Source organism: Diaporthe batatas (genome assembly GCF_019321695.1).
Source record: "Diaporthe batatas strain CRI 302-4 chromosome Unknown Contig00003, whole genome shotgun sequence".
In the NCBI taxonomy this organism is placed as follows: Eukaryota; Fungi; Ascomycota; class Sordariomycetes; order Diaporthales; family Diaporthaceae; genus Diaporthe; species Diaporthe batatas.
Window position 1 is genome coordinate 1278942 of NW_025408550.1, and position 25081 is coordinate 1304022.

Below are 25081 nucleotides of genomic sequence, written 5' to 3' on the forward strand. Positions count from 1 at the left end.
TCAATGTGACCTCGGTCTCCAATGTTAACGACATGTGCAGGTAGATAAGTATCCACATATTAGTATGAGACTGTACAAATATATTCGCATTCGTGATTGTGTGCGCGTGTGGGCAGGGTACTCTTTCAGATGGCCCCCAAAACAGCTTCATTTGCCGCATATCCAGCCTGTTTTCTATCCTGGTTTGCGCAAAGTAGGTTTAATAAGCGCTGCAACCACCCAGGGTCCAACTACGGCGGCAACACTTCCTGCACGATGGCTGGCCAGAGATCATCTTACAGCAAGAAACCAGCGACACTAGGTGCATACACATAGCCCCCCCGGGCTTGTGTGTGCGCGCCCCGAACCTGACAGATGTCACCTTACGGAGCCCGTCTCGTATCGTCCTGCCCAAAAAAAGAGGACAGCCGTCCATTCCCGCCTCACAACTGGGCTTTGTCACAATTACCTAACTGCCAACCCTATCCATGTCGCGAGTCGAGGACCCACACAGACGCCGACATGATATAAAATGACTACCTATACCTCGGAGACGATGAAACTCATTGACTCTATTCAACCAGAGTCTTTTCAGTCAGAAGCAGACCGCTATGAGGCCAAGGAAGCTGTCCGGAAGCTTCTCGGCCACCTCGAGACGCCCTTTGAGCGGGGTTGGGCTCTCACCATGGAGATCTCAGTGCTTGCGCCCGGCCTGATAGTCTTCCACGACCTTGGCATCTGGTCCGAGTGGGAAAGTCTGAGCAAGAGCCAGGGCCCAATCCCGCAATCCCTTGACCAGATTGTCAAGATGTGCAGTGCCCCTGCTGAGCCTAATCTGCTCCGTGAGTCCTGCCAGGGATTTTCCTATGTCTTGGGGTGAAAGTAAACTCAAGTTGTCGCTCCAGGGCGTTTCCTGAGGCACTTCGCCGCGCTCCACGTGCTTGAAGAAACTGCACTCGATGAGTGGAAGCCAACTCCGTTCAGCCTTGCCATGGGTGACGAGTCGACGTACACTAACCAACTGGTCCGATGCGGCTTCACCCACTGCATTCCCTGCGGCGTCAACCTTCCTTCCTTCCTGGCCAAGAACAAGTATAGAGAGCCGCTGGACACCAAGAAGTACGACAACAACGCCGACACGTTCGGATCTGTCTTCTTCGACTATCTCCAGGAGAACCCCACCGCAGGCCACAACTTCACCGGCACCATGACCGCTGTCGGGTACCACAAGATGGACTGGACAGAGGTCTACAACACAGCGCGTATCGTCGAAGGCGCCGACCTCGCCGGACCAGCGCCTCTCTTCGTCGACATCGGTGGGAACCGCGGGCTCGACGCGGCCCGCCTGCTCTCCAAGCACCCCGACCTCCCCGAGGACGTAGGGCTCGTCGTGCAGGAAGATCTTCGAGAACGTAAGGGGTGCCATGAGGAAGGGCTACTCGAGGCTTCTCATCTACGAGATCGTCCTGCCTGCCAGGGGCGCCACGAGCTTCGCGACCACCATGGACCTGCTGATGATGAACGTGTTGTCTGGTCTCGAGAGGACCGAGGAGCACTGGAAGAGGCTACTCGAGGACTGCGGCCTCAGGGTCGTGGGTATTTCGAAACACCCGGGGGCGATTGAGAGTGTCATCGAGGCTGAACTGCCGTGAGTTTGCGGTACAGCCCCATCTAAAAGCGACAGCGTCTCGTGTCCTGGAAGTTATTCCTGTTCTTACGCTCGTAGTATCAACTAATGCGACATGGCCAAATGCCTGTAGGCACTCGTGCGAACCATGATCAACTTGGATGGCTGCAGATACTTGTAAAATGATATTCAATCTTTATCTTCTAAACTTAAAGATGTGTACAAGGATTAAGGCATTCTAAAGTTGTTGACCAAGCATTCCGCATACGTGTCCGTTGGAAGCATACGGAGCGGCATAACCATCAAATTACCATACATTTGGTACTGTAGGCCGTCACAGCTACTATTCAACACCCTTGCTAGCCTGGCGCCCTCGAAATACTCACCAAGAAGACCGTCTTGTTCAGTTGTTCGAGCCAGCGTATAACATCTGGCCTGACCGAGACCAAGGAAATCTGCACGCAGCGAAAGGTTGAGAGTATCTTTGGAATGAGACCTAAGTCCTGCGTGAAATTCATCTCACAACTTAGTTCTTTGCTATTCCGATCATGTACCCCTCCTGCTTAATTATGTCGGCTGGCAAGAGCGTATCCGGCTCGGGATCGATTCCCAGGATGAGATACTATACTATACCTTTTTATAAAGACTCATTTCAAATTTCGAGCTCCTTGGCTAACATTAATTTCGTGCGTTCTATCTTAGTTGCTAGGATATGTCCGATCAAACCTCAGAGCAAAGAAAAGCAGAAACGAAGGCATTTACTTCCTCACCTAACTTCGGCATGGCCATCCTGTGCAATCCAAGAGGTTTCCTGCCCAAAGGACAGATAGTACCATTTGACCGCTTGGTCGGAATTCATCGGTCAGAGCAAACCGCATTTAGAACGGCAGTAACTCGACAAGCCAGAGAATGTTGTGGCCGTTGGTACGTCACTCTCGTCGTAATCTTGCATACGAGACACTGCATTTTCCACTTAGAAAATGCTACAGCCATCCGCCAAATCAACAGAGGCGAGATTTGAGTTTTCAAATTTACAACATTGCCAGGGAGAATGCCCTAGGGTATCGAAAAGGAAAGAAAGTCGGCACTTTAGGTTTCGGTAAAGGTGATGGATCCTTTGCATTCAGCATGGATGGACCAATTTCGGTTGATCAAATCCAGCGAACGCTTGTATTCCTAGGACCTTTCATTCCATCTAGAATCAGGGTTTTGTGGTGATGGGGGAAAAGACATTGACTTTGATCCGCATATATTTGACGGCTAGTTGATCGCCAACACATGTCCCATCATCGAACGTGGTAGACCCAGAATGGAAAACTCAGCGGCACAGGAGCGGAGAGGGGTATTGGAACACGACGTTAACAGGGCAATATTCGAACAAGCGCCAATGGTGGAGCCTTCGATAAGATTGAGGTGAGGGCGAAGCTTATGCATGCCAACACCCGGCACATCGAGGTCATATCAGGGGTTGCTGTGCAACACTTTGTTGAACCCCCTACCCAACGCCTGCAGTACACTTGGTCAATTAGGCTGGCACTTCCAAGGATTCAGAAGAGAGCGTATGGCTTCCAACAGTTTCTGTCTCTTTCAACCCCGAGCCAAAGCCTTGTTCGGTTCCGATGTAAATGTGGAAGTGCCTTCCATGAATGATGTGCCGCATTGGGCACAATGCTCAAGCTCCTGCGTGGTGACCGCCTTGAAATCCCTGCGCAGCTGCGTGCATGAAAGTGGCCATGTGCATGCGTGGGGCTGCTCGCTTACATTGCCTTTCCAGTGCTGTTGGTGGGACGAAGGATGTGTTGCGCAGGCAAGCAACCAATCTCACCAACGGTCAGATGGCGGGCCGCGCCCGGGAGAAACACCGACTGGGCCGGTGACCAATGATTGATCTTGTCACCCATCCTTCAGCTATCCACACGGCAACTCATTCGCTGTTCAGAAGAAGGCCCTTGATTGTCTCGGCAGTGTGCGTCTGCCAGGCACGAGCTTATGTGCACAATTGGCCAATAGTTTCCCATTATCTGTAAAAGATGCTGTGATCGCTCCACAGCACTGAGAACCCCGTGCCACAGTAGGAAAGGTGGACTTATTGCGGGGTGTTAGGAGGGTTAAATTCCATGTTGCGGTGTTTAAATACCTGGCCCCAGGGCCCTTTCGATAGGCAGCAGATGCGGACGTGAGACATCCGGACTATCTATTTTACTGGATTCTACCGTTGTGGAAAACCAACACAAAGATGGGTCAGATACAATGCCCAAACTCACAACCTGAAGCACGCCCGCAAGGGTTTCTGGATACAAGCTCATGCACCCGGGAAGATGTTAAGCGGCGACAAGAAGAGATCGTTAGGCGGCAAGAAGACATCATGAAGAGATTGGACGCTATTTTCCTCGAACAAAGCCAATTTCTCCAAAGATACGAAGATCATGACAGGGAGTTGGATACTGTTGATCTTGAACTGGAACGAAAGTACCAAGAACAAGAGAAGTTGAGGGATGATTTAGATGGTATATATGAATTGAGCCCGACAGACCCGAACGAAAACGTCGACCCAAGCACGACCGATAGGGAAGACTCTATTCGGAGAGGCATTGACACTATTGATCTGCAAATCAGTCAATTGGAGCAGAAGAGAGACGAAATCAGAATCAAAACCGACGCTCTGACTGTTGAGCGGGACCGATTGGAGCAGGAAGAAGCCGACTTGGAAGAAGAAGATGATGATTTGAACAGGGAATGGGAAGTCTTGATGGAATATGAACCAATGGATGATGATCAGGATTCCGAGCCAAGCACAGACGAGGAAGACTTGACAAGAGAATTGAACGATGACATCCTTTCTGCGTTGGGTCAAAGAACATCAGCGTTGTGCTCCATCTGTCGCAACTTTCCACGGGGACGGCTCGAATTCATCGAAACCAAATTCTCTATAGATGCCTCCCACATGTATCACCCGTCTCTCTATTCGTTGAAAAGGTCTGTTGACGGAGGCTGTTATCTTTGCGAGGATGTGGCACAGTCAGTGGAGCAGTTTTGCCAGGAATCCAACCCTTCTGAGTCACAAAAGGAGTTCTGGTCGATCAGATGCAGAATCACTGAGGGTCGCTGGCGCTCATTGCAGATATGGTTTCTCCTCTGCCAGTGCGAACTCGGTCATCCGGATGACACTGGTTGTGAACATGCGCGTCAGCTCGGAGGCAGGCAATTTCTTCCCGCCCGCCAATTGATTCTTGGGCCAGAGTTTTCAGGTTCGCAATAGGGTTCCATGTCATGTTCGTCAAATGCCTTAGCTGACACGTCTTGCCAGATCCCACAATTATGACATCTAGCGCAAAGTCGGCGGCAAGCTTTGATATTGCCAGATCCTGGTATCAAAAGTGCTTAAAGCATGAGACTTGCCGGAGCTGGAGGCGAGAAACAAGATTTCTCCCAACCCGTCTGATACAAATACGAGGACCTGATACCAAGGCTTCAAAAGTTTCAGCTAGACTTTGTGAAACAAATGGTCTACCAACTACTACTCCATATGTTTCCCTGAGTCACTGCTGGGGAAAGTGTGTGCTTTTCACCTTGACTCAAAACAACCTGGACGACCTCAGACGAGAGATACCGATCAGCCAGCTCCCAAAGACATTCCAGGACGCCATCGACGTCACATTCAAGCTTGGAATCAACTACCTATGGATTGACTCCCTCTGCATAATCCAAGACTCAAAGGAGGATTGGACACATGAGGCGAAGAGAATGGGTGACGTTTACCTGCATGGGGAGTTCAATATTTCAGCAACCGCCTACGAAGATGGTTCGGAAGGGCTATTCGGTGAGAGGACGGCACTACCTCTCGTGCATTTCCCATTGTATATGGAATTCACCCTCGTCGAAAAGTATGTACGAAAAAAGACTTCCTTCAAAGGCTTCTACATCTGCTGGAACGATTCAGAGTTCCATGATAAGATCCACATGGGCCTGATATTTTCTCGTGCCTGGGTTGCCCAGGAGCGAGCTTTGTCACCCGCCATCATTCATTATACCCGAGAAAAGATTTGGTGGGAATGCAATCAAGAGATCTTCAACGAAGCAGTGCCGGACAGCCCATACCTGAATGGCAATCTGATATGGGAACAGGTGGAAGGAGGTGGACGAGACCGGGTGCGCTCTTTGAGTAAGCAAAGCCAACCGGAGCAGGTCTATTCGTTCTGGAAGACCTTCCTCACCAATCACGGTGGCGCTTTCTTGACCTACTACAAAGATCGCTTCCCAGCAATGGCTGGGCTGGCGCGCATTGTGGGTGACTATATCGACGATGATCTTGTCGCTGGGTTCTGGTCAGGAGATCTCATTCGGTCGCTGATCATGGCTCGTGGCTCCACCCGGATAGCAATCCAGCCTGAGCTGATCGCACCAACGTGGTCTTGGGCGTCTCTGTGCTCTACACCCTACCTCGTTAGCCAGGACGAGGCAAAGGTCACGCCACTAGAAGGCGTTCAAATCATCAAAGTCTTGTCTGACGTCCCTGGATTCAAATCTGACTTGCAGTCGACGCATTTCGAAACATCTGCTGTGCGTGGGCTTGTTATTAGGGGAGTTCTGAGGAGATTACCAGATAACTTTAAATCGCGCCTGAATGACAATAGTTTGGGGAAGGTGTGGGTTGGACCGGAATGGATATCAGATGTGGAAATGATGTCAGATCACAGGACTGCATGCCTTCTGGGCAAGGAAAGTATTCCCGAACAGCAGAAGTGGCGTTTGGAAGATCCTACACACATGCTACTTCTGGCCAAAGAGTATTCTGACCGCCTCAGTTGTGAATTAGTGTATGGGATCCTCGTTCAAAGTGCAGATATGGACGATCCTAACACATTTCGACGGACTGGCACGATAGAGTTCACCTCCAGAGATGGAACACCCAAGTGGGATGAATACTTTGGTCTAGGGAAGGACAGCGAGAATCAGGATAGTTCATGGTTCCAGGAAAGAGGTCTTCAAGACATTGTACTTATTTAGAGATCTGCGCGACTCGGTCTCTCTCACAATTGTTTGACAATTCAGCCCAGCATTTGGTGCATCCGGTAGGGACGTCGTGCGATCAAGTTACCAGGCCAAGATACTACATGTCGTCTCATAATTACAGCAGCATACCAAAAGAAGAAAAAAAAAGAAAAAAAAAGCAGCTATTGAAGTCCGAGTTGGATGTCCTCCTAAGAGTTAGGACACGTAGCAGAAGCTTCAGCGTCCCCTTCGATTCCCTCCTTTGAATCTCGGGCCGTCTTGTGAGAGCCTGATCTCCCGGTGTGAAATGGAAGCAAGTAATAATTAATGCTTGCATCTAGGGAGGTGTTGTCAGAACACTGGCTCTATTCATCAAGACAAGCACTTCGGCAATCACAAAACGACAACCATGCTGGACTCCACTTGCGATTTCGTTTCGAATTCACATACAAATGAAAAATGAAGTGTTTGCGGCGCCTTCATAACGCCAAAGACCCAGAGCTCAAAACTCCACAACACAGCTTCTGACGATTTGAGAAGAGTGACTCTGCAATAAAAGGCAAATGTTACCACTTTCAAGCTCCTCATTAAAGCATTGACCGCAAATGGAGATGAAGTATTTAAGACTGAACAAACTTTATCATTCCTCCCTATCAATACGATACATCAGTGTGCCGTGACCCAGAGCGTCATAGCCTCCGGAATTGGGACTATAATCACCACCGCCACCCTCAATGTTCTCTGTTAAATTTGCGTTTACAAACTTGCGGTACTCCAGTGACCAAGAGGCGTCAAGGATTTTGATATTGGTATAGTGGGAACAGAGTGCTTCAAAACCGGGCCTAACGTCAAAGCGGGCTTTCTCAGAGACAACTTTCAGCTCGCCTTCCCAGCTCTGGTAAGGGATGTATGGGACGGTGTGATTCGTGTTATACTTGGCGACATACTCGGCACTGCATCTAGTCAGTCATGGTGCACTTACAATAGTAATGAGTTGGTTGTGCTGCTTACGCATTTAGGATCTGATGGCCGTAGACTGAGTACAGATCTACTCCCTGGTTCCAGCCCTGTTGACCGATTACGCCCAATAAAGAGATACAGAGAAGAGAATGTGCCTGATCCCGACCAGATTCTTGAATTTGCATGAGGGTCTTTCCCGTGTCATCTTCCGTAAAATTGGCGATGGAGAAATACGGCAGAGCGCCGTTGGCGACGACCTCGGGTTGGCCTGGCAAGCCGTGCTCGAAGTAGTCCACAGCGTAGTCGTACATAGTCCTGTTATCATTAAAAATGCCAATGGCCATCAAAGAAGCGATATTGCAAAGGTCCCAATTCGCATAGTAAAAGTCTTGCTTGTTGTTGTGGCGTTCCAGGAACTCTCTGTTGTATACTGCGAAGATATTGTTCAAGATCGCACCGAAAGCTTTCTGGTTGGTCTTAGGCCAGCTAGAGTACCCTCTTAGTATCTCCGCTGCGTTGGCGAATTGATAACCGTAAAGCCCTGCCGCCAGGTATTTGTCCTCGTTGCCGGCGATATCGACGAGGCTGGATCCCCAGCCGTCCAATATTTCAGCTGCATGATCCGCGTATGACGTGTTGCCCCCGATCTGCCAACGGAGAGCGAGCTGATATGCAGAGTGAGCATCGCGGTATGCGTGTCCATAATTCTCCGGAAACTCGTCGTGCGCGCCACGAACAATGACTTCTTGAGGTGTGGGCACCCAAGTGGTCTGGGCTAATTTTGTGGATTCCAAGTGCTGCCAGGCTCTGTACCAAGGTTGTTCTTTGTCTCGCACATGTTGCTGAACCCTTTTGAAATCATCACTGGTGTGCAATGCGCCTGGGTGAGCAAATATTTTAGCATCTCGCCGTTGAGGCCCTGCTTTTGCAGTCGGCCAGCCGCTCGTGATGGGACTCCACGACAGCAGGGAAAACACGATCAGGTTGCAAACTTGCATAGTGGATCAGGAGCCTGTAACAGAAGGAAATGTATGGCTGTATGCGTCAGCCCATGGCAGGTAGCTGAGAAAAACCGGTGCAGGATTCACCGGTTAATATGTCGAAAGAGCGTTTACGGATAGGTACCTAGGTACTCAATACGACCAACGGCCGGCTTGGGGAAAAGGCAATGATCAACACTATGCATATGGCACCACTTTTGGAATTCTTTCTCTGCAAATAAAAGGCTTGGTCCTCAACGCGCGGGGTCGACATGAAGGCACGGTCCGGTTCCCCAAATCGTAGAACCTAGTGAAATCGATTACCACGGAGGGAATTCCGGGACATGCTCCGGAAGTCCGCTCAGCATGGTATTCAATAAACCATAAATTAATCAAGGATAGGTTTGGATGATGACCAGGTTTACCTGGCTCGCTTCTATTCCGTATTCGAAGCACAATCCATATACCCACAACGACTTGCACGCTGTCTACATCCGTGACCATAACTGAGCTGGTGGGGCCAGAACGACATGCTTCATGACTATCTATAATTAAAATAAACTTTATATTAGTTTACTGACATCCTACCGGCAGTATCTCTCAATTGCTCTTCGATCTCCCCAAAGTAGTAGACCTATTACAATTCAAGCATTTTCAAACACCACGAGGTCGTGTAATTGATCAGACCCAGATCGTTGATTTACCAGGCTATTCGAGTAAAACGCCACATTTGTAGGCTCAGCGATACAGAGCATGGATGTTGGACTCTACGGACCAGAGCTTAAGCAGGCATTTCCCCCTTCTTCCAGGCATGGCCAACCTCAATTTCTGCGACCACAAATCACACGTTCCAAACAAATCAAAACCAGACAAGACTGAGACAAAGAACAGGATGAAAGAGGAAAATTCTTGATGCATCTGAAAATACACCCTATGACAGAGCTCCTTTCAAGGGAGTGGACCGGTAATTCCACCAATCATTAAGTGCTTTCCACCGTATGAAGGCGCCACGTATGTCCTCGGACGTGTACGGAATAGAAGCGAAACCACATTAAGTGCTTTCCCCCTTCTTACCAGCACTGCCCTGGTGCCTGGCAGCCTAAGCGCTGTCGACCTGTCCCTCCTTGCTTTGTCTTCCCATTGCACGTATTTTCTCCCCCCATAGCCAGAAGATTACTGGCAGCGGGAAGCAAAAGACAACCCACAGGAAGGCAAGCATACTGTTTCCCCACCCATATCCAATGCGGTGATATAGATCAGGTGCGAAGATAGGGAAAGCAAACCCAAGTGAATAGGAGAGGACACGCGTCGCCGCGCTGGCAGAGGCACCATGTTCCACAAACTCGTCCAACTGATATGCGCTCAGCATTTGGCTTGCCATAAAGCTACCAAGGGTGAAGACGGCGGCCCCGATATCGACAACGGGCCATGATACAGTATATTGTGCAGCCCAGCCGTAGAGGAAAAGTCCCACAGGCGTAATGATGACGCCTGGCACAAGGTATGGCACGCGAAACTCGGGTTTGCCGGTGCTGCTGCCATCGCCGTAACGGGCTGTTATGCGGCGGTATGACCAGTCCATCAGCCGACCGCCAACCTGCGCGGCTGATGTGGCGCCGATGGCGATGGCAATGTAATGCAGCGAGGCGCTGGACTGTGACTGGTGGTATTCCGTGATGTATAGCTCCGCAAAGGTACCAAGTAGAAGCGTATATATCGCAAAGTCAAGGGCGAGGATGAGACCGATGATCTGCACCACCGGCCGCCGGAGAAGGAGGCGGACTGGACGCCACAAGCTAACGCCCAGGTGGCTCAGCGAGGCTTTCAGGGACGGAGCTTCGACATTCAGACCAGCTGCCTCGCGGTGGCTGCGCGCCTTGCGGAGTAGGAGGACCGGAGTATACGATTCGCGGATACAGAGCACTCCAATTAAAGTGGTGAGACCGCTGAAAGCGCACATAATCCAGAAGATCCATTCCCAAGCAACCAATTGCGTGACGATGCCGCCCACGATTGGACCCAGGGCAGGACCGAGGTAAGGGAGTAGCGAGGCGATAGCCACCGCCTTTCCGCGGTCTTTCTTTCCATACATATCCGCCATGATCGGTCCAGTAAGCTAAGGTCAGAGTACAGAGTATCAGTACTGGCTTCAGTGAACCGCGGGTGGTGCTTCACGCCTTTGGCAGAGGATGATGCACATACCGTGACTCCCGCGCTCGCCCCGAAGCCCGTCATCAGCCTACCCACGATCATCAAATTCTTAGAGTGGCCGACTGGGCTGATACCATTCCAAAGAATATACCAGATATTGCCAGCCACCCAGACCCACTTGCGCCCGTAAACCTCAGCAAAGGCAGCCGAGGCAAAGGGCCCGAAAGCTAATCCGAGGAAGTACGTAGCAAAGACAATCTGAGCTGTGGCAGCGTCGATGCTCAAATCATCCGAGATATCGCCGAGGGCGGCAGAAATCATGCTTGCCGTCATGAGGGTCACGAGTTGGCCAAAAGAGAAAATAATGCCAATAGTGATTTTGCGCCATGAGGCCCAGTTGTACGGGTCATCGGGGTCGTCAGGGCCATCCCATGTGCTCTGAAAGTGGGCGGAGTATTAGCAGGACAGTTCTACTCCAGCAGAAGGAAAAGATAGATGAAACCACCAAGTCAAGAGTCCTAGGTGTTGCGTACCCCGTATTGGTTCTTGAGCTGCTCGAGGCGCCTGAGACGAGCCTCCAGTTCGGCATCACCGGGACCGGCGGGGACGGCTACTGCTTCGAGATGGGAGTCGGCCACAGGGCTGGCATTTGTCTTCGCTTCAATGTTCATCGTATCACGTGGATTAGGGCCAACTAGCTGGTCTTGGTTGAATAGGTTTAGGATTATCTTTTCTCAAGTAGACGCTATTAGCGCGAATATAAAATAATAAGACACGGGAGAAGTCCAAGACAAGTGGTATGTGCTGACTGCGGGGCCGGCATGGGCCGAGTATGCTGTACACGATCATGCACATTGACCAAGCTTGATGCAAGGAGGGAAGAAAAGGTTGACATCTACTTAGCTGGATCAGATAAGAACGGGGAAGAAATGGTTGACATCTTGGCTGGATCAGATAAGAACGGGGAAGCCTTGGGGCTGAAAGCAAGCATTCGGAGACAGCAAATAAGAATCTCAGCACGGCGAGCGCGAGACCAGGATCTGAAAGGGGGAGCGGGAGACCTGCCACACAAGCAGCTATGTGTGCAAATGACTGCCCTCAAAAGGAAAAATATGCAGGTCGCAGCACCAACACAGCACCCCCACGGTGAGCTGAGACCATTCGGGGAACAGGAGGGTAAATTGACAGCATGCTTGGACCCTTGGCTCACACGCCATACTTGCAGCCAACCGGTCACAACTCACTTTGTTGATGTTCGGCGGCGTTACCCGTAATCAGCCTAGTCAATCTGACTCAGGAATCTCGGTGAAGCATGTCAGTCATTTGATATTCGGCTGTGTAGATAAACGAGCCTTGACGTGGTCAAGGAGTGTGGTTTTTTTGTAGCACCACAATGTTCAAACATCTTTATTATTTAAAATGCATGATCCGGCTACTATTCTCCCACTAATCTTTCATACACAATCCATTTTCTATAATCCAACACAGACATAATAATCTGGCCACAAATCTTGACAATCCGCCACTGCCGGATTCCACTTATAGAAGTCACTAAAGACGGGTATTGTCAGCGTGCCATTCACTGTGGATTTTTTTTAAAAAAAGAGAGGCACTAAATGAGACGAGGAAATGTGACTTGCTCTAATGTAATTCCAGCCGAATGAGCAATGCCCCAGCAGCCGTCATCCGCCTGCACGAGGTAGAATTTACGACAGCCCGAGATCATGCTCGACTATGTAAGGTTTTTGTCAGCTGGAGGGGTTTCCCGTGTTTGTTATTTGGTACAATAAGCCTAGTCTACTCACCTGGATAGGTGTTGGTGTTCCCACAGGTCCAGATGATACGGTTGTTCCTGGCGCAGTGGTCATGCTGTCTGGCGGCGGTTCAGTCGCTGACGGGAGGGCGTCCGTCCGGGTGGTGGGCGTTCCTGGCACAGCTACACAGTACCAATAATCGGACTACAGCCTATTTGTCAATACATAAAATCACACCTCCTACTATAGGGAGGCATCGGAGAGGATACAAGGAGTTGGGAGGGGCGATAAAAACCAGAGGAAAAGAAGGGGGGGGGGCAAGAGAAGGAAAGATCATTGACCCGTATGTTCTCGCACGAAGGCGCCAAGCTTGGATTCCACGTGATTAAGTCGGACAGTGAGAAGCGCCCAAATATCAAGACAATATCGTCGCAGCTGAACCCATCGCTCTGGAACCACGCCAGGCAATCCGACGTGGTGTCGGGCTCCACGGAAGCAGGAATCGTTGTCTGGACCGGCGGCTCCGGGGTCTGGGAACCGGCGAAGAGACAGTAGTAGTAGCCAGCCCACAGGCCATCGCAATTGTTGTTCAGGAACGGGTTCCAGGCTAGAAACTGGGACTCTGTGATGCTCTTGTGTGCTGCCACAATGTCGCGGCATGTCTCGTCCTGTTTTCCATGAGAAGTAAGTGACATGTCAGTAAGCTGGGAGTTGTGTGGGTGCATAATTTGGGGAGTATTCAGCGTTCTATCTCACCGAGCGTGCCTGGTAATATTCCACGCAGTCCGTAGGCAGAGGGCCCTGAGCCGGGACGGGCTCAAAATTGTTGTCGACAGGTGGCAGCTCCACCGGCGTCGGGATGACCATGGGGGGCACCGTAGCGTTAGGCACAAAGGAGGGGTAGTCGATAGAGATCTGATTTTGTCGCTGGATGCCAACGCAGACGTAGTAATATAGATAAAGTCCTCTGCAGTCAAATCCAAGCGCTGGGTTCCATAGAAGACTAATACCGTAGGTCTTATGTCGGTCTCTGGTGCATTATTTAGGGGTAGGATCTCACATCACGAAGTACTCACAAGTCCTCGATTCCCATCCAAGCATTGTGATCGACGACAATAGACTCGCAAGACTCACCGGGCATCACAAGGTGCCAGTCGTTGCAGTATGATGGCTGGCCTGGCTGTGTTTTCTGTGGCGGCCATGGCTCGCTGGGAATTGTGGGTATTGTGATGTTTGGATCAGTGATAGGGTGATCGATAGTGTAGGGTGTTGAGACTGGTGGCGGCGAAGAAGATGAAGTTTGGACAGGAGGCGAAGTTGGCGACGTTGTGCGTGTCGAGAGCGTGGTGGAACTTGTGGACGGCGTGATGGTGATTGTGGCGTCAACTGACACGCAGTATGCATAGTCGGGCCAAAAGTTCTGCGCGCAGTCGTCCGAGACTTCTGGGTTCCATTCCAGGAACTGGGAATGGCTGATATTGTACAGGTTCTCCAGGTCTGCACAGCCGTCGTCCTTTTGAACAATATGCCATTTGTCGCAATTTTGTGCTGTACCGGGTTGGGAAGGCCCTGGGGGCGGAACGGCCTTGGAGAATACTCCAACTGTATACGCAAACAGCTGGATTAGTAGAGGAAACTCTCGTGTATTCGACATACTTAGCCACAAACAGGTGTCAGATGCATGGGTTCTGGACGATTCATAGACACAGAGGAGTGAACGGAGGTTGAGGACCTTTCCCTCGTCCTGGCCTTTAACATGGTACCTCGACACTTCAGAGTCTGGTCAAACCCGCGATTTCTCGAGCAAACGTTGATATCTCACCGCCCATCCCCCACGTCCCAAGCCAGGCAGGTAGTCGGTCACTCGACAGTGAATGGGATACTGTGTAAGCAACCCGTGAGGGCTCAGAGGTGGCGTTGTGGTTGGAGGAAGCTCCCCTTCGACCAACACAAATCACTCAAGTACTCGGAAATGATGGTTATCCACGCTAAAGTTTGCCATCCATTAGTCCAAGTGAGACTCTAAGTCCGATGTTTCCTTATCAGTACGCCCTGTAGCCAAGGTTGGCTTGGCAACCGACTAATGTATCACATCAGACCAGGCTGCACATGTGGGTAAAAGAACACTTGTGTTAAACCATTGGCTCTAGTTATGCAGTCAGCTTAAACGAGGCTCAAGCCTTACCGGTATTGGTTCTTCCAGATCATGATGCCCCGTGATGGCATCATCTGGCGATAGCATTTTTTCAAGAGTCCGAGTCTCGCATTAAAATAAGTCACCACCTGGGCATCCACGTATTCACTCGGTGTTAGGAAATTCCCGAGATGCTGCTTCTCCTAGCTTTTCATCTAAGAAATTTCAACCTGTTAAGTTTTCCGTGCTTCTGCTCACACTAACTACCTGCTTTTCGTCAAGACTACTCCGAGTTCCACCGGTTCTACCAAGAACCTACGTTGCTATCATGCTGCTCACAAGCATTTTTATCTTTATTTCTGTATTTGCACGAGCCACCAGAGGCGGTAGCGCTGTGTGGCAGCCCCGACTGCAGCACAACAATCATGATGTGGTACTTGCTGCCGACGAGTCCGGCTATGCTGTCAAGAACTCGCTGGCCCGTCGCGATCTCCTGCAGAAGCGTTACCTGGCAATTCAGCCTGATGGTTATCGAAGGGCCTGGCCTGATAGAACGATCAAGTACTGTTATGAGTCCACAGCGGCTAAAAGCAACCTCCAAAAATTCCTGATTGCCGCGGCCAATTACTGGAAAACCGCCGGGCTGGCATCCGCTGCGTACAAGTACAAGGAGATTGCTGACCCCGGCTCCGCATGCACCAAACATAAAGACCGCCACGAGATCTTGGTCATTGGGATCACACCTGCCGAGGGGACCCATGAGGCTACTGCTGGATATGCCACTGTCGGAATAGAAGCGCTTAACGAGAACGACCCCAGCTACAAAGGTCCTGAGATGTACATCAACCACAATTTATACTTTTCAGAAGGCAAAAGCAGGTTCCTTGGGACTATCGCGCACGAGCTTGGACACGTGTGGGGATTATTCCACGAGCATTCGAATCGACTGTTCTGGGGAATGCCCTACTCGCCCTTCCAGGGTCAGGTATTCGGCAAAAACTTCCACTGCGATCGATTTTACGATTACGCCAGAGCTCGCGACAAGATCAGGGAGAAGTATCCTGATAATCCAGCCATGTTAGAGGCGGAAACAAAGTTGATGTGCACAAAGATGTCTTCTGCACTAGAATATGGATTTTCCGCCGCGGAGTATCTCCCGGAAATGTCCCATGGAGGTTTGCAGTGGCCCAGCAACATCCCACAAACGGGTGCCACCAATGAGCACGTGGACTGGAGTTCAATAATGATATATGCTGGACGCGATATGTTCTTGAAGAATGATGGGTCGACATTCGGAGAGAATTACTTGCCATCAGGGGGCGACATCTTGGGCATTCAAAAGATTTACGAAGGCACCTGGGCCGGACACAACTTTCCAACACTGCCCAGTTCAAATCAGAGTCCCTTTTATTCAAAGTGGAAGGACATGATGAACAGGAAAGTTTGCGGAAAGTAGTTTCCATTTGTGCCCGAAACCGGCACCTGGAACTGATTCGACTTCCTGACGGAGAAAGAGTTGGATGAATTAAACTCAGAGTCCAGTAATTCAAGTGTTGGCACAACGCACTGCTGTACCTCACTTCATACATGTACTATTTTCAAAGTAGCAGATGACCTTCTAGTACTGCTTGTTCTGTTGGACGGCTTCAGGGGCCTACAATTGAGGATGAAAGCGGTAGATGTGGTCGGTGTTGAATACAGTTGGTGAAGCGATGACTGCCAAAGCACCTATCGAATTATTGCCAGGTAATTGACCTTCATGATTAATTACATCACCAAAACTCATTACCATGAACTTTGACACAAGTAAGATTCGTGAATGCCGAGGTAATTGAGCTTGGAGACCACGTTTTATGTTTACTTTTAGCACAAACCCTTCTCTGTTTCTAAGTTGACATTGCATTTCGAGTGTCTCAAAGCCCATGTTCCGAATAGAAAGTCCAAAAAGTGCTCATAGATCATTTCATGAAGGTCATAAAAATCTCTAGAGCTCCCTCTCTGGTATTGGTCCAGGTTCATGTAACCGGTCGTGTTGCCAGCCTACAACGTTGGGCGTGACTTTGGCTTTTGGACGAGCAAGGTTGGAGCCCAGCGCATTGATCATGGTGCCATCGTCCAGATCAATCGCCCACACCATGGTGCTAATAAACACAATTTCAGCATGAGTATCAAACTTTCGGAAACACGCAAACGTAACTCACCCACCAAGACACCTCCGGTTGGCATAGTCTTGTTTTATCTTCAGCGTCTCGACGTCGTCCCAAGAAACCCATTGGTTGGTGTCCCAGGTCACAATCTTAACGGCGGCAGCCTGGTCATAGGTCACTTTGCCGCCATTCTTTATGATGGTGTTGATCTCGGCCACTGAAAGAACACCGGGAGTGCCGGTACATTGGCCGCCCTTTGCCCCGTTGCTGAACTCGCAGCCTGCAGACATACAGCTGGGATCCTTCATCTCAAAGCCTAATCAAGGTGGTTAGATGATTCAACGTGACAGCCGAAAGGGATCCTTCCACCCACTACGTCCGTAGAAGCCTAATCCTAAGTTCACACGTTGCGGGTTGACGTTGTTTCTCCACAGCAATTCAAGGCCAGTCTACAGCGAGATCAGTTAAACATGTTTGCTCAATACTTCGGATAAAAAAGATTTACCTGTATCTCCGTGAGGTTGGTATGGGCGAAAGCGTAGGGGCCGATTGAGGTGACATTTTGATCCCATACACCATCTGGTAAAAAGTCAATTAATCAAAGCATAAAGACAAAGAGTTAAGGGGCATTCACGAATGTCATAGGTCATGATGTTGAAGAAATCAAGGTGTGGCTCAATGTTTTTGAGATCAAATCCTCGTAAGTACCAATATGAAGCAGGCTGTATCCAAGGATTCGTCAGTCAAATCGGTAGACACACCAACGATCTGCAGAAGGCACAACATCGAACACTCACAAGTGTTATGCTTAGTCCGTAACGTCGACCGGTGGCATTTAGAGCCGCTCGGAGTCTGGAGATCATGATCACATAGTTCTCGAAATCCTCTGGTACCCCCCCTCGGTCTTGGGCCACCGGATACTACAAATACCACTGGTTAGCCTGCCTTTCAGTGAAAGTAGCAAAAACGTGGTTAGATAGGAGCCACGCACCTCCCAATCAAGATCTACCCCATCGAAATCATGGAGAGCGAGGAATGAGATAAGTGACTGAAAGAATGCATCCTGTGAGGCTTCCGTGCGCGCCATATCTGAAAAGGCAGTGCGCCACGGACCAGGATCATTCATGGCCCATCCGCCTGGATCCGGGTGTCAGCAAGCAACATCTTCTTGAAGTTGATAGGCGGAAGGAGCGTACCAATAGCTATCCACACTTCCAGTCCTGATTGTTGGGCCTTGAGGGATGTGACTTCATTGTAGTGCGAAGCCACTTCGGCGTCCATATCGGCCACGTGAAATGTTTTGGGGTCGATTAGAGCAAAAGAATAGAAAATATGCGTGTAGTACCCCAAAGGAATATCAGATGGCTTCATGGCTACATTTTGAAAGGTCAGCACACATCACTACGCTACTCAAATCAGTGCTTGACCTACTATTGCAGGACCTCTTTGCCGTATTCCACCCTTCGTAGTACCCAATGGTTTTAGCATCCGAAGTCCTGCTGCCGCTGTCGCACTCGGGGGACGAGATAACCTTGCCACCACAGAACCCTGGCGTCGTTCCTATGCGAGGATTGGAGTCAGCACTTCAAATTTGGTTCATGGGGGACTCTTCTGCAGTTTGGGTGGTAGCGGTTCACTGCACACAGACGGTAGTAGACTGCTCGTGCCTTTTCTGTTTGGAGAAAAAGAAAGGGTCGTGGGTGTGAGGGAGGAAGGGGGGGGGGACGTCAAGATGGCCGCCATAACTGCTTACCGCAAAAGCCGAATTCGCTGCAACAAACGTTCAGAGGGCACATGGAGTCGTTCGACCACTGTATCCCCCAACCAGGGTCGCACTCGCTCTTCCAGTGGCATCCAGAGACGCACCCTTCTCCACAGAATGTAGGACCTATGCAAAATTCGAGTCAGCCTCTGTTCACATACAAGATTCTGGCACTTTAGATGTCATGAGGTGAGACCTGTAATACAAAGACTACAGAATCTGCAGAACTTGTCCAGAGTATATCGATATCACCCCGAAATTTGCTAACCTAACCCGCATACACCCAAGCCCGTGTCAGGATCTCTATGAAAGAAGTTAGGAGGACTGCCACTGTAGAGGATCAAGATACGTACAATTGCCCGCAACATCCTAGGTCGCAAACCTTGGTCTTAGAGCAGGTGTAGTCTGTGGAGTCAGACGCTGGGACACCGAGAGAGGACTCGGCTTGGTTGTGGAATATCCCATCTGCCGCCTGTGACGCTACAAAGGTCACGAGAAAGACGAAAAGTAATTGAAGTGATTTCATTTTTCCCGTTGAATAGTAAAAGAGTCACGGAGAGTCGAGTAGAGGGTTCCAATTGCGACAATGTGACTAAGTGGCAACGCGCCGTTTGGCCGAAGTGCAGCATTTGAGAACTGGCACGATTAAGTCTTCACATGGCATCCGAAGTGATCATACTGAATGGGCTTGGGTGGTTCGAACGATAATTGAAGCTTCACCGGATTGGGTAAACACTCAACACGCTCTGGTGCCGTGGGGCTCTTGGCAGACACTCAGCTGACACCGTGCGAGCTTTCTTTGTAGTTCGAGGTAAGCCATCCTCCGCTACTGCTCTTATGTCCAAATCGGGCAAATGCTAAGCATCTAATGATGGGGGTGGGTAAGATGCTATGCGGCAAGGGTCGCGATAACAGACATTCTGAACCTACTCCAGTTCAAGCATGTTGAAATGACTCGCCATTGAGTTGTTGGCGCCAGTTAGATTTACCTCTTTATGAGTCGCCATGTCAATCCACGGCTGTGGTCGATGCCTGGAGGTTCCTCCTTGAATAATTCCTCTCTTTACCTACCTAGGTAATTTGATTACACAGGGCAGCACAAAACAGCCCCGATAAAACACGACAACATGCAGTTGCGTTTTTGGTGTTTAGCCCCATTACTGGCCTACCTGTCCCAGTTCACCATAGCGGAAAAGGCAGACTTTTCCTTCATAGAGCGATGGGCTGCCATTGGTGATAGCTTCACAGCTGGGATTGGATCGGGTAATCAGTTGGGAAACATGAAACTTATGGATGAGGAATGGAAATGCTCACGATTTAGTTACTCATACCCTCAGATCGTCCAGCAAGCTCTTGGTAGTTCGGTCAAGAATTTCCAATATTTTGCCTGCAGTGGGCATCGAACAGACGGGATCGAGGAGCAAGCCAAGAAACTTGAAGGTGATCTTGACTTGGTTGTGTTGACGGCTGGCGGTAACGACCTATGTTTGGTAAGTTGAATCAACAGAGACGTTAACGACAGGCAATACTAGCATGTTCTTCCCGAAGAAGCAGCTAATTTCGCCCCAGGCTGGCATGATCAAAGATTGCGTCTTTCTACCTTGGAGCGAGTCAGCATGCGAAAAGGTGCTCAGTAAGGCACAGAGCAACATCAACAACATCTTGAAACCAAACATTAGATCAGTGCTGGACGCACTGGAAGATAAGATGCGCAAAGACAGTATTGTGGTCTATAACGGATATGCTCCGTTCTTCAACACCGAGAACGAGGACTGCTCTACAAAACAAAGATGGGCCCTGCTTGAGTGGGCTTTCACCAGCTATGCGGGTACTCCTGCGATTCCATTATCAGTTGAGAGGCGAAAGAGATTCAATGCACTTGTCGAGGATATCAACAAGGCAATATCCGAAGTTGTTGCTGAGTATGATGGGAAGAAGAAATACCGGATTGCATACTCGGATTGGAGGTAAGCAGCCCATTCACACCCAAGTGTGCAAGAAGCAAGTCACACAGCTGCTGACATTTATGTGCCACGACGTAGCGAGTGGCCAGCAATTGTGGATGGACAGATGTGCTCGCCAACTGATGACACTGGCAAATACCCAAACGAAAAACAACCCATGATGCAGTTTTTCAAACCCGATACTCATTTACCTGTAGCGGTCCATGATGAGTTCAAGCGAAGTGAGATCACCAGTTCGGTGGGAATACTTGACAACATCACACTTCCAGATGAGAATTTGTACGACTCGATACTGTACAAATCCCCAAATCCACCTGTGGTCGCGCTTGATCGCCTTGAAAACAGGGCCAATCTCGCCCCAAATTGCCCAGGAGATGGAACACTGGGGTTGCCTTGGGGAATCGGACTCCCAGACTCGTTCTTATGCAACTTCCACCCCAACATGAAGGGCCACGAGACCATTGCGGCAAGTACCCTTGAGACCATCGCTTTGATGCGGGCCAAAATTCTTGGCAAGAACCCGTGCCCAATTACCATCGAGGACGAATTCAAATGCTGGTCATCGGACGGTCTCGACTGGCCCCGGCCGTACGCAGGCTGGGAGCGGCTGGACAAGTCCTACAAGGAGTTTTGCGAGAATTTGAAGCCGCCTGCCGACACTGTCAACTGGCAGAGGGAGCAAGATTATAACGTCGGCACGATCGAGGAGCACAAGTACAAGGTCAAGCTGAACAACGACGCCTCGCAGTTCAGTAAGAATGAGTGCCTCGACAGCTTCAAGAAGCTCATATTCAGTTGCGATACGGACAAAGGAGAGAGCAACCCGATGGGCTGGAAGTACGGCGGGCGGTACGTCCGCGGGTCCACGACGTACGAATTGTATCCAAAGTGGGAACGGCCCACGCACAAACGCGCTGACGGCGAGTGCAGCTACAAGAACCAATGGCTGCGGTACGAGTACAACCTCCAGGGCAAGGGCTGGGCCGGATGGGACAACGGCAAGGAGACGCTGCTGCCGGCACTGAAAGGATGCAAGCTGCTGACCCCAACCTCATTCGAGTTTGGGTACTGCGCGCCCAAGGGCGACCACAAATGCGGCGACAACAATGACTGGTGGGCTACGTTCTTCACAACCATTGGGGTCAACGGACGCTGCATGGACAATCAGAATGTAGTTGCCAAGTCAGCCGGGGGTCACTTTCATAAGTGGAAGGAATCGGGAGGCAATTATGATGATGTTGGATGCTCAGAACTATGAAAGTGGGAACGGAGAAAGGGTATTAGTAGATTAGTCCATATACGACTCAGCAATGTTTGCAAAACTTGCGATCAGCTACTTTTCAAAATTCCATCTTGTTTAGTACAAAACTACCTTAGCAGCTGCTCTTACTGTTATTGTGATAGAGGAGTCGTCGTCAAATGCAGTGCTGGAGGGGCTTCGCGTACCTAGGTATGCCGCTGTGTACGCACCTCTAGGTCATAGACCTAGAGGACGGGATAACCATTCTGCCAAGTGAGCCCGGAAACATGTGATCCGACTCATATTGTATATGAGACTCCAAGATGGATCGAGTGGTTTCGTTTTTAATCCCCATACATGTAAAATATACGTGGCGCCTTTATATAGTGGTAAACGCTCAAGACCCAGCGTTTGGAGAAATACAGTGCCAACAATAGTGGGAAGAGAATACAGTACGTGGGCACGTGGCTCCAAGGTGGATCGAAGATATGTCTTCCAAGCATATGAGCTCGTCAGTGACTGTTATTTGAATCGCGACTGCATATCCGACACCGAACCTGCTGGAGACGGAGAGGCAGCCATCATACTAGTAGGTCTCAAATACTCTCCCCTTCGAGACCCTTGAGGTACAATATTTGAAACACGTTGTCAAAGTTCGAAACCATTAACTATGTTGACTTGAGACATTGTCGTACTTTTGGGCGCAATTACATATAACCCCTTGGCACTGTTTAATATTGTGCCGCTGGCACGTCACTAAACTTTTGAATACATACAGGAATTCTTCTACCTTAAAGATGCTGTAAGAATTACGATGAATTTCTTTATAATTATAAAATATCTCTCTATTCTGAGACATGTACATCATGAATTGAAGTTGGCCATGAAGTGGTCGCTCTCTAGACTCAATCACATGCACGATAGTCTTGTCAACTCGGCTCCAAAGCCGATCTGCCAAAAATAAAGTGAAGGCAATACTGGATACATAAACTCAAATACCTGCCACAACTTTGGGAAGAATGGAAGCTGTTGTGTTCCACAGCATAGCACAGTCGTTGTTCATCCAGAAAGCTCCCGTATAGAACGTTGAGCGAAGACCCTGCAAGGCATTCGCCCTAGACACAATTCCACCTCGTAGTTGATCAGCCGACCACTGCCTGTATAGGCGTCCATGATCATGGAACTCCCTGAAGTCTATCTGCTCGACATCCCCGGCGGGAATTGTGCCGGCATCCATGAGGTTCTGCAACGACCTGCGTACGAGGCTTTTGGCATCCTCGTATTCGGTGTCCCTCGGCACAATAAGTACAGTTCTGTAAATAGGTCCTGTAGACGAGTTCCCTAAATAGCCGAAGCTGGACATCGCAGGAGGGTCCGGATACTCTAGGTAGTTCGCGGCAATAGCACCCGGTGCGGTGTTCTGAACCGTCCGCGCAGGCAAAGATGGATGCGACACGACTCCTGTGTAGCCTCGGTTACCAAAAGTTGACGAGAAAACATCTGTCTCCTCATCATCCAAGTCGTAGACCGTTTGATCCATTGTCTCAGGACCAATTGTAATCAGGAGTCGTTTGGCGTTGATTGCGGTCGTGGTCCCGTCCTTGCCCTTCACAACGAGCTGCACTCCATCATCGAATCTTTTGGCAGAGACCACCTGGCTTTCGTACAGGACATCACTACCCAACAGAAGTCCAGCCTTTTCAAACACCTCTGAGTTGTCGCCTGAAACTGGCTGCAGGCCCAAATCGGTGGTCGCGCCAGTGAAAGCATACGCTTTCCAAATATCGATCATCAGTGCGTTCTCCAGGTCCACGACAACAGTATAGAATATTGACGGGCTTAATGCTTCTAGGTCATACTTCCGCGCGAAATCCTTCCAAGTCAATAAGAGGTCTTGCGGGATGTCGTCGCCTGTGGGGAAATTCGCTCTGGTTGGTAGCAGTAGATCCTGGTACTTAAGCCACTGCTCCCGCCATCTCGCCATTGCATCAGTGACTTCTGTGGTGCTGGGAGGTGTGTAATCCACCGCCTTGCCGGTCGCGAAGTCGGCATACAATTGCTGTGACTGGTCAAAAACAGGAGATTGAACTGGGACGTTCAATCGTTCGAAAAAGTCGCTCGAGGTTGTCAGATTCGTGTAAACCTGGACGCCGTAGTCGAATGGCTGGTCGGTCGTCGGATCATGCCATGTTTGCGTATGCCCACCCTAGACGAAATTACGAGCTAAGTTACTACGGAGCGCAGGTTTCGAGATGGGCGATCTTACCAAGCGATTTTGCTTCTCCACGACCACAATCCTTTGACCAAAGTCCTCTCGTAGTAGGACAGCTGCGTAGGTTCCAGAACCCCCGGCACCTACGATGACAACATCTGTGTCAATGGCAGAGTTCGCACCTCTGACCACACTCGCGGCAGTGACGATGGCGACGGGGAAGAAGATTTTTACAAGCTTCATCTTGTTCTGAGGGATTTGTGTAACGACCATGAAGCAGCTGAGTCACGATTTATTTGGCAGAATTATATCAACGCAAAGATCAGACCACTGTAATTACCAGACGCATTTCGGAATGAGATGCGCCGATAGGCGCTATGTGCACTCTTAGCAAAAAGCATAAATGTGCGGTAAGCCATTCCGGTGCTGCCGGAGCCAAGCCCAGTAATCATATAATTATTAGTAGTCAGAACTTATCTCCCCTTTTCAGTCTACGTTGAGAACACCGAACTTTCCGACATTGCTAGTCGGAGGGAATCGGATACTAAAGTATATCCCGACCGCTGGTATGGAACATAGCCTTCAATAGTGCGTAAATATTGATCTCTCAAGCTTCTCAGGCCTGTTTGCTGGCCCATAATTAATTTTACGATTGAAGTGTTCTGTTAGACTCCTCCTGTTATACCTTTCACGCGGTCTGCGCTTCCGCTTCTGCGGTTAGCTGCGTCTGTCGCGCTGCACTGGCAGCCTCGCAGGTTCTGAGAAGTGTTCTTGGTAGGAGAGCACCATGGTGCTTCTCCAAACTACCAGACAGTGATTAGATAGTTGTGCATACTGTAGCTCCTGAATAAAGGGGCAATACAGTAAAAGCGAGCTGGGACTATAGTTAGACTGCCCAGTTTGGTGCCCGAATTAATTCACCAGGGCTGCACTTTGAGGTTGGTGAGATCTCGTAGGATGCTTGGAAGCCCTGTAGGAGAATTATGTGTGATGGCTTAAGGTAGCTAGAGTGATTGCGATACTAGTATATGGAGTCCACACTGCTTGCTGTATTCGTAACTGAGATCGTATTTTTCTTATATCTACTTAAGTAGGGAGATATATCTTTAGATGGAAATAGCACTTAGCACCTACCTAACGGCCAAGGTATCTAGGTACTTAAGTATGCATCTAAGCAGT

General features: G+C 49.8%; 9 protein-coding genes across 9 annotated transcripts; 3 read left to right on the top strand and 6 right to left on the bottom strand.

Moving 5' to 3' along the window:
* The first annotated feature begins 208 nt into the window (after positions 1-208).
* KVR01_003680 (uncharacterized protein) lies at positions 209-1768 on the top strand. The gene is made up of 2 exons (XM_044789205.1): positions 209-821; positions 885-1768. The coding sequence occupies exons 1-2, from the start codon at positions 512-514 to the stop codon at positions 1601-1603; spliced, it is 1029 nt and encodes a 342-aa protein (XP_044648695.1). The 5' UTR covers positions 209-511; the 3' UTR covers positions 1604-1768.
* Positions 1769-3800: 2032 nt separating this feature from the next.
* Positions 3801-6757, top strand: KVR01_003334 (uncharacterized protein). The gene is made up of 2 exons (XM_044793974.1): positions 3801-4854; positions 4914-6757. Exons 1-2 carry the CDS (start codon positions 3843-3845, stop codon positions 6611-6613), a joined length of 2712 nt encoding a protein of 903 aa, XP_044648349.1. The 5' UTR covers positions 3801-3842; the 3' UTR covers positions 6614-6757.
* Positions 6758-7198: 441 nt separating this feature from the next.
* On the bottom strand, positions 7199-8592 carry KVR01_003849 (uncharacterized protein). Its single transcript, XM_044794977.1, has 2 exons — positions 7610-8592; positions 7199-7551 (listed from the first exon to the last, which is right to left on the bottom strand). The coding sequence occupies exons 1-2, from the start codon at positions 8554-8556 to the stop codon at positions 7239-7241; spliced, it is 1260 nt and encodes a 419-aa protein (XP_044648864.1). The 5' UTR covers positions 8557-8592; the 3' UTR covers positions 7199-7238.
* Positions 8593-9207: 615 nt separating this feature from the next.
* Positions 9208-11753, bottom strand: KVR01_002162 (uncharacterized protein). Its single transcript, XM_044788267.1, has 3 exons — positions 11223-11753; positions 10741-11127; positions 9208-10654 (listed from the first exon to the last, which is right to left on the bottom strand). The coding sequence occupies exons 1-3, from the start codon at positions 11358-11360 to the stop codon at positions 9638-9640; spliced, it is 1542 nt and encodes a 513-aa protein (XP_044647177.1). The 5' UTR covers positions 11361-11753; the 3' UTR covers positions 9208-9637.
* A 642-nt stretch (positions 11754-12395) lies between these two features.
* KVR01_003073 (uncharacterized protein) lies at positions 12396-13310 on the bottom strand (the record flags this gene model as incomplete). Its single annotated transcript, XM_044788428.1, has 4 exons — positions 12396-12421; positions 12495-12558; positions 12785-13111; positions 13200-13310. 4 exons carry the CDS (start codon positions 13308-13310, stop codon positions 12396-12398), a joined length of 528 nt encoding a protein of 175 aa, XP_044648088.1.
* A 205-nt stretch (positions 13311-13515) lies between these two features.
* Positions 13516-14097, bottom strand: KVR01_002236 (uncharacterized protein; the record flags this gene model as incomplete). Its single annotated transcript, XM_044790287.1, has 1 exon — positions 13516-14097. The coding sequence occupies one exon, from the start codon at positions 14095-14097 to the stop codon at positions 13516-13518; it is 582 nt and encodes a 193-aa protein (XP_044647251.1).
* A 2464-nt stretch (positions 14098-16561) lies between these two features.
* Positions 16562-18520, bottom strand: KVR01_002124 (uncharacterized protein; the record flags this gene model as incomplete). The annotated part of the gene is made up of 10 exons (XM_044786376.1): positions 16562-16718; positions 16779-17040; positions 17098-17173; positions 17230-17303; positions 17359-17446; positions 17522-17644; positions 17716-17795; positions 17921-18097; positions 18156-18284; positions 18478-18520. The coding sequence occupies 10 exons, from the start codon at positions 18518-18520 to the stop codon at positions 16562-16564; spliced, it is 1209 nt and encodes a 402-aa protein (XP_044647139.1).
* A 1246-nt stretch (positions 18521-19766) lies between these two features.
* Positions 19767-21708, top strand: KVR01_002886 (uncharacterized protein; the record flags this gene model as incomplete). Its single annotated transcript, XM_044785244.1, has 3 exons — positions 19767-19976; positions 20056-20453; positions 20529-21708. 3 exons carry the CDS (start codon positions 19767-19769, stop codon positions 21706-21708), a joined length of 1788 nt encoding a protein of 595 aa, XP_044647901.1.
* A 973-nt stretch (positions 21709-22681) lies between these two features.
* On the bottom strand, positions 22682-24175 carry KVR01_003510 (uncharacterized protein; the record flags this gene model as incomplete). The annotated part of the gene is made up of 3 exons (XM_044789166.1): positions 22682-23749; positions 23780-23896; positions 23957-24175. 3 exons carry the CDS (start codon positions 24173-24175, stop codon positions 22682-22684), a joined length of 1404 nt encoding a protein of 467 aa, XP_044648525.1.
* Between the last annotated feature and the right edge of the window lie 906 nt (positions 24176-25081).

Bases quoted from the DNA above. Each gene is read 5' to 3' on its own strand.
- KVR01_003680 (XM_044789205.1), top strand. From the start codon at position 512: ATGACTACCTATACCTCGGAGACGATGAAACTCATTGACTCTATTCAA. The intron at 822-884 runs GTGAGTCCTGCC...TTGTCGCTCCAG, and splicing joins TGCTGAGCCTAATCTGCTCC to GGCGTTTCCTGAGGCACTTC.
- KVR01_003334 (XM_044793974.1), top strand. From the start codon at position 3,843: ATGGGTCAGATACAATGCCCAAACTCACAACCTGAAGCACGCCCGCAA. The intron at 4,855-4,913 runs GTTCGCAATAGG...ACGTCTTGCCAG, and splicing joins TCTTGGGCCAGAGTTTTCAG to ATCCCACAATTATGACATCT.
- KVR01_003849 (XM_044794977.1), bottom strand. From the start codon at position 8,556: ATGCAAGTTTGCAACCTGATCGTGTTTTCCCTGCTGTCGTGGAGTCCC. The intron at 7,552-7,609 runs GTAAGCAGCACA...GACTAGATGCAG, and splicing joins GGCCATCAGATCCTAAATGC to TGCCGAGTATGTCGCCAAGT.
- KVR01_002162 (XM_044788267.1), bottom strand. From the start codon at position 11,360: ATGAACATTGAAGCGAAGACAAATGCCAGCCCTGTGGCCGACTCCCAT. The intron at 11,128-11,222 runs GTACGCAACACC...GCCCACTTTCAG, and splicing joins AGCTCAAGAACCAATACGGG to AGCACATGGGATGGCCCTGA. The intron at 10,655-10,740 runs GTATGTGCATCA...CTCTGACCTTAG, and splicing joins GGGCGAGCGCGGGAGTCACG to CTTACTGGACCGATCATGGC.